We start from the raw sequence: 15,420 nt of genomic DNA on the forward strand, positions 1-15,420 counted from the left end.
TTGAATGACACACTATTTATTTACTGATCTCACAGTATTTTTCCGTATAATCGCACCCGTGAAATTCCTCCATCTGGGGCTATTGTTATTCTAACATGAGTACATGGTCCCTTGAATTGTAATGCGTCTCCTCCAAACTCATGCTCTTTGTGCGCCGACAGTTTCGCGTTGTTAAGCATACACTTCCATTGAGCTGACGGCAACGATTCTTTATCATCCAAATAAGCAGCCTCAAACTTTACATTATCCGGAAAATTTCCTTTGAAGTGGTTGGTATCAACGATGATCCTTTCCACGGATCCTGCCGAGCATAGTTTGAAAACAGCCCATTCACAACCGGGCACTTGCAGGATACCATTGTCGTCTGTTTTCAAGATCGCTGGTCGATCTAATCTACGGGCAGTTTCCCAACCATCCCCCATATTGATGCCACGATTTGGTTTAATCAAATTTCGAGGGTGTCCATAGTGGGCGTTAGAATAGCTCAGACACTGACCTCCGTTCAAAACACCAATCAGATCAGTTTGGGATTGCTTGAGAACATTAAAATCAGGCTGAACTTCTCCAAACACGCGCAATCTAGCAATTCCACCATCCGGAAATATGTTAACTCTCAGATGGGTGAAAACTTGGTTACGATTCTCTATGGAAAAATATTGCTTTCTAGTTTCTTCGTAGCCCGGTTGCAGTGGAGTCATTCCAATGACCTCTATCCATTGATCACTTTTTAACTCTGCCATCAATTTCAAATCTTGCTTACTACATGCTGTCCCGATCATCTCTTCTCCACGCTCCGGCATTGAATCCTCTTCAGTTGGCCCCAATCGTGCTCCCTGAATCGAGAACTGTGGTGCATAGTTCCCGGTGAAGTACGCTGTATCTACCAGGATGCCCTTGATCGAGGTCGGCGCCGCCAGCCGCACAATGCACCAGTCGTGACCTGCGATCCGCTTACGCCGTGTTTCCCAACCGTCCATCCATTTGCCGTAGGTGGTGTATTTGTCCGATATGAAGACCGGTTCGGAGTCCTTCAGCATCCAGTCGGCCGGGGCAAACCAGTCGTCCGTGGCGAAGCATATTCGGCCTCCGCTCTGAAGATTGTTAGAAATTATCTTAATGTTGCCCTAATTGTAATGTAATCAAATTAGTTGAACTCACGCCTTCGGATGCAAGTTCGCTGAGTTGCAGAAAAGCTGGATCCTGATTCTTCAGCCCAACAGCCATTCCTAATGTCTTCACTTGTTCGCCTATGGTGTAATAATGATTGCGCTACGACAGCGAGACCGCAGATAGGCAACAGCTTCTCCTTTGCGTAGGTTATCATCCATAGATTAAGTAACGTGACCAGAAGTTTCCATGTTTAATATAATACTGTAACAAAATAGCGAGAGACACATTTCTTCAACTCTGGTTTCACGTAATTAATAGATGTCGTCTTTGCTTGTACATGATTGAATCGAAATACCTACATATGCGGGCAGTTATTACGGTTATCAGTTGGCTTGTGACGAAAACCGTTGTCTGGTCTTATCTCTAATGCGAGTGTTGAATGTTATTTTAGGAATATTTTGTGGTTTATGGCAGGGTCTTTTAACCTATCATGGTGGGGTAATCAATTCTAACATACACACAATACAGTTGTGATTCGTTGGTTGGGTCATCACATCGTTCCAATATATATAAATACGTTTCACTAATAAGATGTTGTTTAAGCTTATCCTTAACTGTTGGTCTTTGTTTACCCCAGGCCACTTTTAACAACTGGCATTTTGTTATTTCTCATCTAAATTATATATTTTTGGCACGTTATAGGAACGCGCCGAGTTCTTTAATCCACTTCAAACACCTTATTAAAAAAAAACTTATCGAAGAGTTTCCAGCTCTGTCACATTCCTACTCAGCTATGGAATACAAGGCGAAACCCGGTTTCAAGCACAAGCCTCAACGGACAAAGCGGCCGATCGAAGACGTGATCATCGCGGAACAAGTAGGTTGGGTACAAAGTAATAAATTTTCACATTTGTTGATTATCAAGTTGCTATGGCTGAACTAGTCGCTAGGGTCGCGACTGATGGTAATCATTGACTACTATGTTCGTGGCTAACATTCCTCCCTTCTTATTTCCAGAACAGGTACGGCTCGAATCTGGACGGCATCCGGATCACTCTCTGTGGCCGGACCGATGGTGGTTCTGGAACGGGATCTATAGGTGGCTGGTTATCTTCTTCATGCTCCGGTTCTGGTTGGTCGGTCTGGATGCGACCGCGTTCGGGAACATCATCGAGTTGACTGGAACCTGCTTCGACTTCTTGGTTGGAAACCGCTGGCACTACTTGCACCTCGGTTCGTGGCTGATGGATGGAACAGGAAGTGGTTCCTGCTCGGCTTGAGCTTGTTGAGCGGGCTGTACTGCTGGTCCAGGAGATTGAATTCCAAACATGTCCACCAGGATACCCAGTGGTGTGGAATCTGCTGCGCCGGTTTTTGCTTCACTGGAACGATGCTTGAGCTGGTTGGAGTGCGATCTGATGAGCCTCTTCCGTCCATGCCAATCGTCCAGTAGCACGTTGTGGTTGACCCGTCCGATGACCACGATGATTACGCCGGATCCCCACTGCCACGAGGTGTTGCTGCGGTAGACCTTGGCGTAGACCATGTCGCCTTTTCGGAAGCCACGAGGAGTTGCGCCATGCTTCCGGTTGAACTGTTCGTCTTGACGTTGATTGAGAACCACTGGCTTCGGTTGTTGGTAATGCAGGAGATCGAGAACCGTCTTGATGTTTCGACCAAGCAACAGCTGCGAAGGAGTTCTGCTATTCAGAACACGACTGGGAGTGGTTCGATAGACCTGGAGGAACGTCTGAAGCGATTCCGAGATACTTTCCCCCTCGTTGATTTTGCGCAACGACCCCTTAAAGGTGTCCACAAATATCTCCGCCTGGCCATTGGACTGTGGGTGATACGGCGATGTCCGGAAATGTTGAATGCCGTTCTTTCTGCACAAAACAGCGAACTGTTCCGACGTGAACTGCGTTCCATTGTCGGAGACTATGACGTTGGGAACGCCAAAACGGGCAAACACCTCGTCGAGGAACTCGGTCACTGCTGATGTTATCGGGGATCGAACGATGCGAATTTCCGGCCACTTGGTGAAGGCGTTCACTACTATGAGGAAGTGCAGACCGTTGATTGGGCCGGGGATGTCGATGTGGATACGCTCCCAGGGAGATTGAGCGGGTGGCCACGACTGTAGCGGAACCTTAGACGGTGTCTTGGAATGTGTGACACAGCTTTCACATCTCTTCACAAAATCAGCAATGTGGTCATCGATCCTCGGCCAGTACACGTGACTACGTGCGATAGCTTTCATCCGCTCTATTCCCGGATGTCCTCGATGCAGTTGCTTGAGAATCCGCTGCCGAAAACTGTCCGGAATCATCAAACGGTTGGACATCATGACGCACCCCTTCACTAACGATAGAGCGTCTCGATGAGCGAAGAAAGGGCGAACTTCAGGGTTAGCGATGTCATCGATTTTGGAGGGCCATCCACGCTGGTTGTACTGGATCACTTGTTGGAGAACCGGGCACTGGAGAGTAGCGCCGCGTACCGATTTGAACGTAACTGGTAGCGAACTGATGGCTTCCTAGAGTGGAATCTCGATGTCGTCTTCCAGTTGAATCGATGCAATGATGAAGTCCTCCTCTGGTTTGACGTAACCGTTGATGAGGCGGGACAGTACGTCGGCATATCCAAACTGCGTGGTGGACACGTACTCGATGTCGAAGTTGTAGCACAGAAGCGTCAGGGCCCAACGTTGAAGGCGGTTGGCCGTGTGAACCGGAATACCCTTCTTCTGTCCTAATATTCTCAGGAGTGGCTGATGATCCGTCTGGAGGGTGAACTTACGTCCGAGCTGCATCCGATGGAATTTCGTTACGGCAAACACCTGTGTAGACACCTATTTGGAACTCGGTGTCATCGGTGGAGGCTTGTTCTGCTTGACTGCGCAGATTGTACTCACCGATTTCTTGTGTTCCACCATGGCCGTGTCGTGCTTGAGGTTTTGCAGACGTTGGCACTCCGTGATGAGTGATTCCAGAGTGCATTCATCCGCCGCGTTAGCCTCAAGCTTGGATAGGAGTCTCGTTCGGATGTCTGCGTCCTTCGACGATCGGAGCCCACAGGTGAAAATCAGGCTCTTGAATTGGTCCGCCGTGATCTTGCTGAGCTCGAAGTCTTCACAGCATCGGTTGACCGTCCCAGCGTACGTTAGAAAGTCGTCCGCGTCGTGCTTCGTTAGCTGGAAGCACTGGTACCGCTTGCTGAACAGGGAGATTTGGACGCTGAACAGCTCGGTCAGCTTCTTCACCGTCTCATCGAACGAGTACTCACGGGGGTGCTTTGGGAGCACGAAGTGGACGTACTTGTCGTGCACCGTCACGCTGAGGCTTCTCAACAGCAACCGCACTTTCGCCGCATCGTCCAACTTCGCTCCGTCCTTGAGGAAAAGGTCTTCGTACTTCTGGTACCACCGGTCGAAAACGAGCCCGTTGTCTGGATCGTAGACGAACTCCCGGATGTTGGAGGCCAGAGATTCGATGATGAACTCCGATGATGAACTGCCAGCCGACCGATTTGAAACGTTTTCTTGATTGCCGAAACGTTCCATCATCTCCATCAGCCGGGTGTTTTGCTCCGCCATCGCTTGATTCTGCCGCAGGATGATTTGCTGGTAGATTACTTGAAAGTCGCCGGATCCAGGCATCTTGAGAACTGCAGCTCTTCCTCCAAAGCGTTGAATTCTTGAAAAAAATCCTCGTCGCCAAAATGTTGTACTTTAAATACGACTTTATTCTAGGATGGTTGGGTACAAAGTAATAAATTTTCACATTTGTTGATTATCAAGTTGCTATGGCTGAACTAGTCGCTAGGGTCGCGACTGGTGGTAATCATTGACTACTATGTTCGTGGCTAACAGACGACGATTCAGGAAAGGACGCGCAGCAGGAGCAGACGTAGAGACGAGTAAAGCCAAAGCTTTGGACCGTAAGTAAATGTCAGACAAAGTCAGAATTTTCAAAGCCTACGAAAACATAAAGAAGAGATATCACGAGTGTTGATTAAAGAAAACTATGCCATTGCATTAGTCTCAGAGTGCTGGAGCAAATTAGAGCTCGAGCAATCAAAATATACAATACCAGGGTTTTTCACTTTTCTGAAATCGAGAGACGATGGCTACGGAGGAGCAGGTATCGTTCTAAGTAAGAAGATCAAATCAAGACAGGTACCGCTACCCGACTTCCCAAAAGTTCAAGCAGTTGGTCGCCATATTGTGGCCGAAGATATTCTAGTAGTTTCTTTGTACGTGTCCCCGAGCATATCCGTTTCAGATTTTGAAACTCAACTGAAACAGATTTTGCATGATGCTGCTGCCTTCCGGAAGGTAATAATTGGAGGTGATTTCAATGCTCACCATTACTCCTGGGATCCACAACATTCGGACGGAAAAGGGTCAATATACTAAGAGGATCCTGAAACAATCCAAGCAGTAAAGCAAACACGTCCCAAAGTTCTGGTGGTCTAATGATGTCGAACAAGCCTGGATGGAGAAAAAATCAGCCAGAATGCTTTTCAATAGAACTGGCGGCATGAGGGAGCTGTTGGAGTTCAAGAAGAAGGAGGCGATATTCATCAAACTAAAAAAAGAATCATCTAGGGCGAACTTTCAGGATTTTATTTCAAGCATTGACCCGCAAACTCCATCATCCATAGTATGGGACAAACTCAGAAAGTTGACTGGGAGAAAAAGAAGATCTGGAAACATCCTAATACATGACGACATAAATCTTGCAAACGAATTCTTAAATCATCATTTTCCCTCAGAACCCCTTCGAGATGACACCCCGTCACGACCAGCGGATTATGATATTCGTAACGTCGGTTTTTGGCAAAATCACATTGCCAAGAAAACCCAGGGTAGGGCTCGTAGTTCAGCACCCGGACCGGATGGCATCACCTATCAAATGCTAAACTCGTTACAACCAGAAATCAGGGCTAACATAATCCGAGATCTAAATTCGATCTGGAGAACGAACCGAATTCCAACTGATCTGAAAACGATAAAAATAGTTGCTGTCCCAAAACCTGGTAAAAACCCCAGTCCGCCCGATATCGTTAGTCAACTGCGGGCCTGTCAAACGCTTTCAGTTGTGTGAAGGTAGATAAACTGGAAGAAACTCTTCTGACTCTAAACATCCCGCCGGAGCTGACAAGCTGGTTTGTCTCCTTTTTGACGAACAGGAAGATCCAAATTCAGGTTGCCGGTGAATCATCCTCCCGTTTTATAAGCCAAGGGCTACCACAGGGCGATGTTTGCTCTCCAACTCTATTCAACGTCTATACAGCGGTACTTCATGACGTAAAGGTAGAAGGAGTAATACTGGTGCAGTATGCCGATGACTTCGCTATTATCATCGAAGGCAGTAGCAGAGAGGAAGTAGCAAGCAGAGGAGAGTCCTTCCTAAGGGAGTTTAGGCGGAAAACGGAACAGCTAAATTTGTCAATCAACCCACAAAAAACTAAAGCGATGCTATTTCAGGACTGGTAGTGATAAATGCCGTTCAAAATAGTGACTTAGTGACCAACGGTGACGAAAAAAATGACCAAATAGTGACTTTCAGAAGCAGAAAAAGTGACCAAATAGTGACTTTTGTATGAAGTACTAACCAGGTAGCTAGCTGAGTTGCATTCGTATTGTTAATGTGTAACTCGTAGTAGATCGGAAACTAGGGATCAGGGTAGAAATATTTCACAGTCAATGCAGTGAAAAACATGGATCTCAGTATAATCTGCAGTCGCCTTCTTCGCCGCCGTAGTGAGTGCGACTGGGTGCAGCCGAAAAATCATTTCCAACACCGACCTTTCAATTTCGCATTCAGCCACTCACAAGTCACTCTGACATGCTGCTCAGTTCGCTCCTTACCGTATGACTGGGAGTGGCCCATTTAAACGCGTGGTGAATTTTTTCAATTTGCTGGGTGAATGTGTACATTTTGCTGTGGTAGATTTCATCTTCGCGGCGCAGTGGGTGATGTGAGTTCTGTTGTTTACTTTTCTGCCTCTCCGGGAATGTGAGGTTGATTTCAAAGCAGGAAGAAAATAAAAACATGATATAAAAAAACATCACCTTCATCCAGTGCTGCCGAAAATTTACAACCCTGCTAGGGATATCATGTTTTTTCAAATCCTTATTAGAATGCTATCAGAAATCAAGAGAAGACAAAAATTACAAAATCATGAGGATTACTACTGCTGGCCGTGTGCATCTTCATCGTAACTAGGGAGAGGATGGATCTTAGCAGGGGACAACCGACTTGGCGACACCATCATAAATACCACAGAGTTGGATATTGAGGAAGGTATTTGTTGGGACATCCAGAGGCTAGCAATATGACCATGGTAAACCTTATTCCGTAACACACGGGAGCAGGTAACGAGTTACAAGTTGTTACACTAAACCATGCTTATAATTTCAACAATGATTTTGAAGCAAGTTCTACAGCATTGTGGTAATAAAGTTTAACATGAGCTCGAAGTTTTTCGTGAAAGTGCAGTTTGTGTATGAAAAAGGCAGAATGAAGTATAACAAATTTTGCGCTATCTTTTACTATCGATAAAAAAATATCTCGTCAAAATATATTTCCAAAAGTTTCACCATATATAGATGATTCAGCTGCAAGACAGTATGAAAAAGTGCTAGGGAAAATTGTTAAAAAAAAAAAGATCCCAAAATTATGATGATATTCTAAAAATACTATTTTTAATAATTAAAAATAACATTTTTAATTGAAACAAATTTAAATACATATAGAGTCCATTTGCCATTAGTTTTTTCGAACCCTGATCTCGGTTTCATTAAAAACATTAACTCATATATAAGTTTCAAGATTCGTAAAATGTGATCCAAAATCTTGAATTTGATGCAGAAATTGCTTTGGAAAACTCTGATTTTTTTTCAGAAATTTCAGCGGAAGTTGATTTTCTGTGGAAAACCTTGTGAAAATTTCTAGGATTTTTTTTTCAGAAATTGTGCAGAAAATACTTCAATCCTTGTGAAATCTTTCTCCAGAAGTTCAAACGGAAATTCCAACAGAAATCCGAATGTCAGCACAAAAACTTCCGGAAATTCTTTCATACCATGAATTCAAGGCAGAATATGTTGTAGACATTCCTGCTGTCTTTCAGGAATTTCCGCGGAAACTGCACGTCAATTACTATAAAAACTTCTCCGCAAATCCATGAAAAAAATCTCCTTCAAATACAAGCGGATTTTTTCATGAATTCCTGTAGATATTGTTTGGTGAATTCCTAAGAAAAACCTTTCGAATATTATTTCCCAAATTCAAGGCGGAATTTTTACGGAATTTTACATAAAGATTTATGCGGTCATCGCTACAGAAATTACAGTGAAAGTTCTTCTAAGAGAAACAAAGTTAGGAAGCTTTTTATAACAAAGGTGGATTTTTCTCTAGATACAGGCAACTTACCCAACTTAGGAAGCAGTGCGCTGGATTCGCCTAAAGATACGCTAAACAACGCATCAATTAGTTTGACAGATAAAACTTCGGAAGAAAGTTCGGTTCGGAAGTCCCGATGTCCGAATTCTAATGTGGTGCTACGCCGACAATATCATGCTGTGTGGTTCGTCGTAGAGGGGTTAATCAATCAGAAACTAAGAAATATCTCGGAACTATATCAAAATTGACGTGACAAAAAAAATGGATATTCAGAAACGATGAACAATGACAACAAGTGAAGTTCTTACCCTTATAATGCTTGTTAAACGAGTGCTCAAGAGTATAATGCATTCAATAATGGCTTGGAAATATCCAAAAAATCGGGTAAGCATAGACTTCAAATGTGGAGTTCCTTCTCAACGACATTTTTCTATCGAAAACAAAACCCTACGCTCCTTATTTATTAAATTTCCACCCAAAACTAAATCCGCGCGAAGCCTCAACCGTTATGTAAATCCGCATCAAATCCGCGGGAATAGCAAAAACCGCGAAACCCTCGAAGTTGTAACAATTATTATTATTTATTTATTCAGACTAAGGCCGAAGTGGCCTGTGCGGTATATAAGAGTCTTCTCCATTCGGCTCGGTCCATGGCTACACGTCGCCAACCACGCAGTCTACGGAGGGTCCGCAAGTCATCTTCCACCTGATCGATCCACCTTGCCCGCTGCGCACCTCGCCTTCTTGTGCCCGTCGGATCGTTGTCGAGAACCATTTTCACCGGGTTACTGTCCGACATTCTGGCTACGTGCCCGGCCCATCGCAGTCGTCCGATTTTCGCGATGTGAACGATGGATGGTTCTCCCAACAGCTGATGCAATTCGTGGTTCATTCGCCTCCTCCACGTACCGTCCGCCATCTGCACCCCACCATAGATGGTACGCAGCACTTTCCTTTCGAAAACTCCAAGTGCGTCCTTGGTCCTCCACGAGCATCGTCCAGGTCTCGTGTCCGTAGAGGACTACCGGTCTAATTAGCGTTTTGTAGATTGTCAGTTTGGTACGGCGGCGAACTCTATTCGATCGGAGCGTCTTGCGGAGTCCAAAGTACGTACGATTTCCAGCCACTATGCGTCTCCGAATTTCTCTGCTGGTGTCATTTTCGGCAGTCACCAGTGAGCCCAAGTACACAAATTCTTCTACCACCTCGATTTCGTCACCACCGATGCAAACTCGCGGTGGGTGGCTCACATTGTCTTCTCTTGAACCTCTCCCTATCATGTACTTCGTCTTCGACGTGTTGATGACTAGTCCGATCCGCTTAGCTTCCCTCTTCAGTCTGATGTAGGCTTCCTCCATCTTCTCAAAGTTACGTGCCATAATATCTATGTCGTCGGCGAAACCAAATAGCTGGACGGACTTATTGAAAATTGTACCACTCGTGTTAATCCCTGCTCTTCGTATTACACCTTCAAAAGCGATGTTGAATAGCAAACACGAAAGACCATCACCTTGCCGTAACCCTCTGCGGGTTTCGAAGGGACTCGAGAATGCCCCTGAAACTCGAACTACGCACATCACCCGATCCATCGTCGCTTTGATCAACCGTGTCAGTTTATCCGGAAAACCGTGTTCGTGCATTAGCTGCCATAGCTGGTCCCGATCGATTGTATCATATGCGGCTTTGAAGTAGATGAATAGAAGATGAGTGGGCACGTTGTATTCGCGGCATTTCTGCAGTACTTGGCGAATGGCAAACACCTGGTCCGTGGTGGAGCGTTCGCCCATAAAACCCGCCTGGTACTGCCCCACGAACTCCCTTGCAGTTGGTGCTAGTCGACGGCATAAAATTTGGGAGAGTACCTTGTAGGCGGCGTTCAGCAATGTGATTGCGCGGTAGTTGCTACAATCCAGCTTATCGCCCTATCGCTAGATGGGACACACGACACCTTCCATCCACTCCTGCGGCAAAACTTCCTCCTCCCAAATCTTGGTAATGACCCAGTGCAGCGCTCTAGCCAGTGCCTCACCACCGTGTTTAAATAGCTCTCCTGGTAGTTGGTCAACCCCAGGGGCTTTGTTGTTCTTCAGCCGGCCAATCTCCTCCTGGATTTCCTGGAGATCCGGAGCCGGTAGAATTATGTCCTGCGCGCGTTCTCCCAGGTCCATCACCATACCGCCATCTTCGTCTGCCACATCGCCATTCAGGTGTTCTTCGTAGTGCTGCCGCCACCTTTGGATCACCTCACGCTCGTTTGTAAGAAGGTTCCCGTTTATGTCCTTACACATATCGGGCTGTGGCACGTGGCCCTTACGTGAACGGTTTAACTTCTCATAGAACTTTCGTGTGTTATTAGCGCGGTACAGTTGCTCCGTTTCTTCACGGTCTCGATCTTCCTGCTGGCGCTTTTTCCTCCGGAAAATCGAGTTTTGTCTGTTCCGCGCCTGTTTATATCGTGCCTCGTTCGCCCTCGTGCGGTGTTGCAGCAATCTCGCCCATGCTGCATTCTTCTCTTCCACTAACTGCTCACATTCGCCGTCATACCAGTCGTTTCTTCTGATCCGGGGCACCGTGCCAAGTGCAGCGGTTGCGGTGCTACCAATGGCGGATCGAATATCTCTCCAGCCATCTTCAAGAGATGCTGCGCCTAGCTGCTCTTCCGTTGGAAGTGCCACTTCCAGCTGCTGCGCGTATTCTTGGGCTAGTCTACCGTCTTGTAGCCGCCCAATGTTAAGCCGCGGCGTCCGACTTCGACGCGTGTTGTACACCGTCGAGAGTTTTGAGCGCAGGCATACTGCAACGAGGTAGTGGTCGGATTCAATATTCGCACTGCGGTAAGTGCGGACGTTCGTGATGTCGGAGAAGAATTTACCGTCGATTAGAACGTGGTCGATTTGGTTTTCCGTTTCTTGGTTAGGTGATTCCATGTGACCTTGTGGATATTTTTGCGGGGAAAGAAGGTGCTTCGGACTACCATTCCGCGGGAGGCTGCAAAGTTTATGAATTGTTGGCCGTTGTCATTCGATACGGTGCACACTATCCGGTCCGATGACCGGTCTATACATTTCCTTCCTTCCTACCTGTGCGTTCATGTCACCGATGACGATTTTAACGTCCCGCAGTGGGCATCCATCGTATGTCTGCTCCAGCTGTGCATAGAACGCTTCTTTCTCGTCGTCGGGTCTCCCTTCGTGTGGGCAGTGCACGTTGATGATGCTATAGTTGAAGAAACGGCCTTTAATCCTCAGCTTGCACATCCTTGCGTTGATTGGCTGCCACCAAATCACGCGTTGGCGCATCTTACCCAGCACTATGAAGCCGGTTCCCAGCTCGTTGGTGGTGCCACAGCTTTGGTAGAAGGTAGCCGCTCGATGCCCGCTTTTCCACACTTTCTGTCCTGTCCAGCAAATCTCCTGCAGCGCCACGACGTCGAAGTTGCGGGATGTAATTCATCGTAGATCATCCTGTCGCAACCTGCGAAACCTAGCGACTTGCAATTCCATGTTCCAAGCTTCCAATCGTGATCCTGTATTCGTCGCTAAGGTCTTTGCCGATTATATCGAGTCGCATTATCTCTTATATTGTTCGTAATGATTGGTTTTCTAGGCGGCTTATTGGGCCTGCGCAAACCTCCTGTCTCGTCGGAGGGCCGTCGTGTCAGGGCTGTTTAGCGTCCCACCTAACACCAGGACTTGGGCTTGTGCGCTTTGAGCGGCACACGGTCGCTTTGGTGGAGCCTACTTGCGGATACATGCAGCTTTTTATAGAGGTTTAACAGGGCCCACTGTCAAACCCCACCACATCCTAGGCAAGCCCCACAACTCGCAGATGGCCTGGGGAGGGATCGTCAAGCCCTTGGACATAGTCCCTGCTGCCCGCAGTTGTAACAATCCTGCGCTTTATATACAGCGTTGCCTAAACGTATGTCCAAGCTTCGCTGTGTGATCAGTGTGTCTCTCGATCCCGAAGTCCATGGTTCGAACCCACTCTGCCTTTCATAAGACGGCCTTGGAGCAATTTTTCAAGCTTTATATATTTTGCTAACAGATTTACATTTGATTTGGTTGATGATAATGGTAGGTACAAATGATTTTTATTTTGAACTTTTTTTACAAACGGTGGTGCGAAAATAGTGACTTTAGTGACTTTTGGATGCAAATAGTGACTTTTTAGTGACTAGGCTCAAAATAGTGACCAAGTCACTAAAAAGTGACTTGCTACCAGCCCTGCTATTTGTTAATAGCTCGAAAGGAATGAAAATCAACTGTGACGTTCGAAACCATAAATATTTGGGGCTGATCATTGACAGATCTCTTCGATATGGAGCACATCTGCGAGACCTTGCCCAACGGCTAACTGAGCGACAAAATCTAATCAAAGTCATAAGTGGAAAAAATACGGTTACCACTCGAAGACGCTTGGTATGGTTTATAACGCGCTGTTCAAAAGCTGCATGGATTACGGTTCCTCAATTTGCGGATCTGCCTGCAAGCAAAAAATCGACGTGCTGAATAATCAGTGTTTCCGAAGGTTCACTGGCTGCTCAAAAACAACCCCTATTAACACACTTTACGCGATTGCAGGACAGTTACCATTAGAGTTTCGCCGACTACTCACCGCTGGAAAGCAAGCAGCAAAACACTACTATCGGAATTCAGTTGTGCGGCATCAGCTAGAATTCAAGATAAATCAGGACCTGGAACAACATAACGTTCATCAAGCAAATAGCATTGGATCACTCTTCCATGCTCCAAGTAACATCAACTTCAATCATTAGTAAAAATCAATGGCCGGATGTCCAGATAGAAACTGAATTGCCGGACGGACCCTGGAGGAAAAAAACAACTAATGACAGAACTTTGAAGCAACTAACTCTCTCTAATATATACAGATGCCTCTTGTAACTGGGAATCTTGTAGAATCGGGTGTACGATGCGTTATCTAGCTTTCGTTCGTCCAAGTCTGAAAGTATAAAATTATGTTTGCATTATGTCCGCTGAGCTGGAGGCCATCTGGGTAGCTCTGCAGTATCTAAGGCGCTCCGGGATTTGCAACGCAGTGAACATGACTGATTCGAAGGTGTAGGAACCAGGGAACAGGTTAAGCAGAGTGGCACAACGAATTAGCGTCCGAATCGAGAAGAAAATACGGAACAACGGAGTTTGCTATTAATAAAACACACGTACAAGTTATACTTCTAACTTGCACGTGTGTTTTATTAATAGCAAACTTTTGGAATGACTTTTTACAGTTATATTTTCTCTTCTACCCCTGAAGCTCGGGTTAGCACTAGTGTATCAGCGCCCGGTGACTGAAGACACCAACACTCCTCCTCGCTGATCACTTGCTGCTCGATGAGCCCTTCGGACACAATCCTAGTTTCTCCGCGAACGACTGCATCTAAATAGCGCCCAGCGGTGAACACATCGGCGATCATAAGCTCCGTAGGACAATACTCCAATTCAATAACATCACGACTGCAGAGATCACGAGCATGGTAAAACTTGGTATCGATGTGCTTGCTTCTTTTGTTCTGCCTTTCAAGCGAGACAAAGTCAATGCAGCCGCGATTATCCTCATTAAGAGTCGTTGGTCCTCTTTGTTCGTAGCCTAGTTCTGCCAATAATCTGCGCAACCAGGTAGCCTCCTAAGCTGCTCCGGACAATGCGACGTATTCGGCTTCCATAGTCGACGTCGCTACGCACGCTTGCTTCCGGCTAGCCAAACTTACGCTCGCTTCGCCAATCTGGAACACGAAACCGCTAGTGGACTTTCGGTCGCTTGTGTCGCCGCCCCAGTCAGCATCGCTGTATCCGACTATTTCTAAATTCTTCGTTCGGTCACTTTGCAACTTCAGTTCATAATCTTGGGTTCCGATTAAGTATCTCACAACTCGTTTAAGCTACAACCAATCCTCTGAGTTGGACAATTGCTTTTCCGGCTCAGAATGGAAATTGCTGCTGATGTTAGTCCAAAACGATCGGCAACTTCTCGAATTAAACATTTTTGATTCAGCATATACATTAGGATGGCTCAAAAAACACTTTTTCAAATTTTTTGATGGGCCGCCCTCTTATTCGGTTCTATTTGATGCCCTGATGCTCTGGACAAAATTTCAGCCAAATCGGTCAACGTTTAAACTCGTTGGAAGTTTATATGGAAAAATGTATGCAGAAACATCCAAAAACAGTGATTTGCAGTTGGACGGCACAATTTACGATCAAGAACTATGATACTCATTCAGTTCTTGTAAAATAAAATACAGAATGTTATGCTGAAAACCGCAAGAAGATTAGTGTTTATTACGCAAACATATTAGCATTTTACTGGAGTGCTGTGGGGGTGAATTTATTTCTTTTCAAAGGTAAAAGAAACGAAATTTGCTCAAACCCCACTGCAGAGAAATGCTAATAACTTAGCCGGGCAAGCTCGAATCTTCTCGCGGTTTTCTGCATAACATTCTGTATTAAATTCTCCAAGATCTGAATGAGTATCATAGTTCTTCATCGTAAGTTGTGTAGTCCAGCTGCAATTTACTGTTTTTGGATGTTTCTGCATACATTTTTCCATATAAACTTCCAACGAGTTTAGCACCGCCCAAACGTTGACCGATTTGGCTGAAATTTTGTCCAGAGCATCAGGGCATCAAATAGAACCGAATAAGAAGACGGCCCATCAAAAAAATTGAAAAAAGTTTTTCCCATACTAATTTGAGCCACCCTAATATACATACCGTTCCTGTCTTTCCGAGAAACCGTAATACCGAGAAACTGTTTTATCTCTCCAAGCGAAGTAATCTCAAAATGCTTCCGTAGCGCTTTATCCACCGCTTCGATGATGTGCCCGTCCCGGCACACCAGGATCATATCGTCAACATAAATTAAAATATAAATCCACTCAC

The 15,420-nt window shown here is 45.7% G+C and overlaps 2 protein-coding genes across 2 annotated transcripts; both read right to left on the reverse strand.

Annotated features, from left to right (window-relative positions):
• Window positions 1-1,901, reverse strand: LOC134203626 (allantoicase-like). The gene is made up of 3 exons (XM_062678516.1): window positions 1,470-1,901; window positions 1,159-1,371; window positions 1-1,091 (listed from the first exon to the last, which is right to left on the reverse strand). Exons 2-3 carry the CDS (start codon window positions 1,222-1,224, stop codon window positions 30-32), a joined length of 1,128 nt encoding a protein of 375 aa, XP_062534500.1. The 5' UTR covers window positions 1,225-1,371; window positions 1,470-1,901; the 3' UTR covers window positions 1-29.
• A 428-nt stretch (window positions 1,902-2,329) lies between these two features.
• On the reverse strand, window positions 2,330-3,454 carry LOC134206376 (uncharacterized protein K02A2.6-like). The gene has a single exon (XM_062682080.1). It carries the CDS (start codon window positions 3,452-3,454, stop codon window positions 2,330-2,332), a length of 1,125 nt encoding a protein of 374 aa, XP_062538064.1.
• Window positions 3,455-15,420: the final 11,966 nt, after the last annotated feature.

This window comes from Armigeres subalbatus, chromosome 1, assembly GCF_024139115.2.
Source record: "Armigeres subalbatus isolate Guangzhou_Male chromosome 1, GZ_Asu_2, whole genome shotgun sequence".
Classification (NCBI taxonomy): Eukaryota; Metazoa; Arthropoda; class Insecta; order Diptera; family Culicidae; genus Armigeres; species Armigeres subalbatus.

Coding starts and splice junctions, on each gene's coding strand:
- LOC134206376 (XM_062682080.1), bottom strand. CDS start 3,454: ATGTCCAACCGTTTGATGATTCCGGACAGTTTTCGGCAGCGGATTCTC.
- LOC134203626 (XM_062678516.1), bottom strand. CDS start 1,224: ATGGCTGTTGGGCTGAAGAATCAGGATCCAGCTTTTCTGCAACTCAGC. Junction 1,092..1,158: donor GCGAACTTGCATCCGAAGGC/GTGAGTTCAACT, acceptor AACAATCTTCAG/AGCGGAGGCCGAATATGCTT.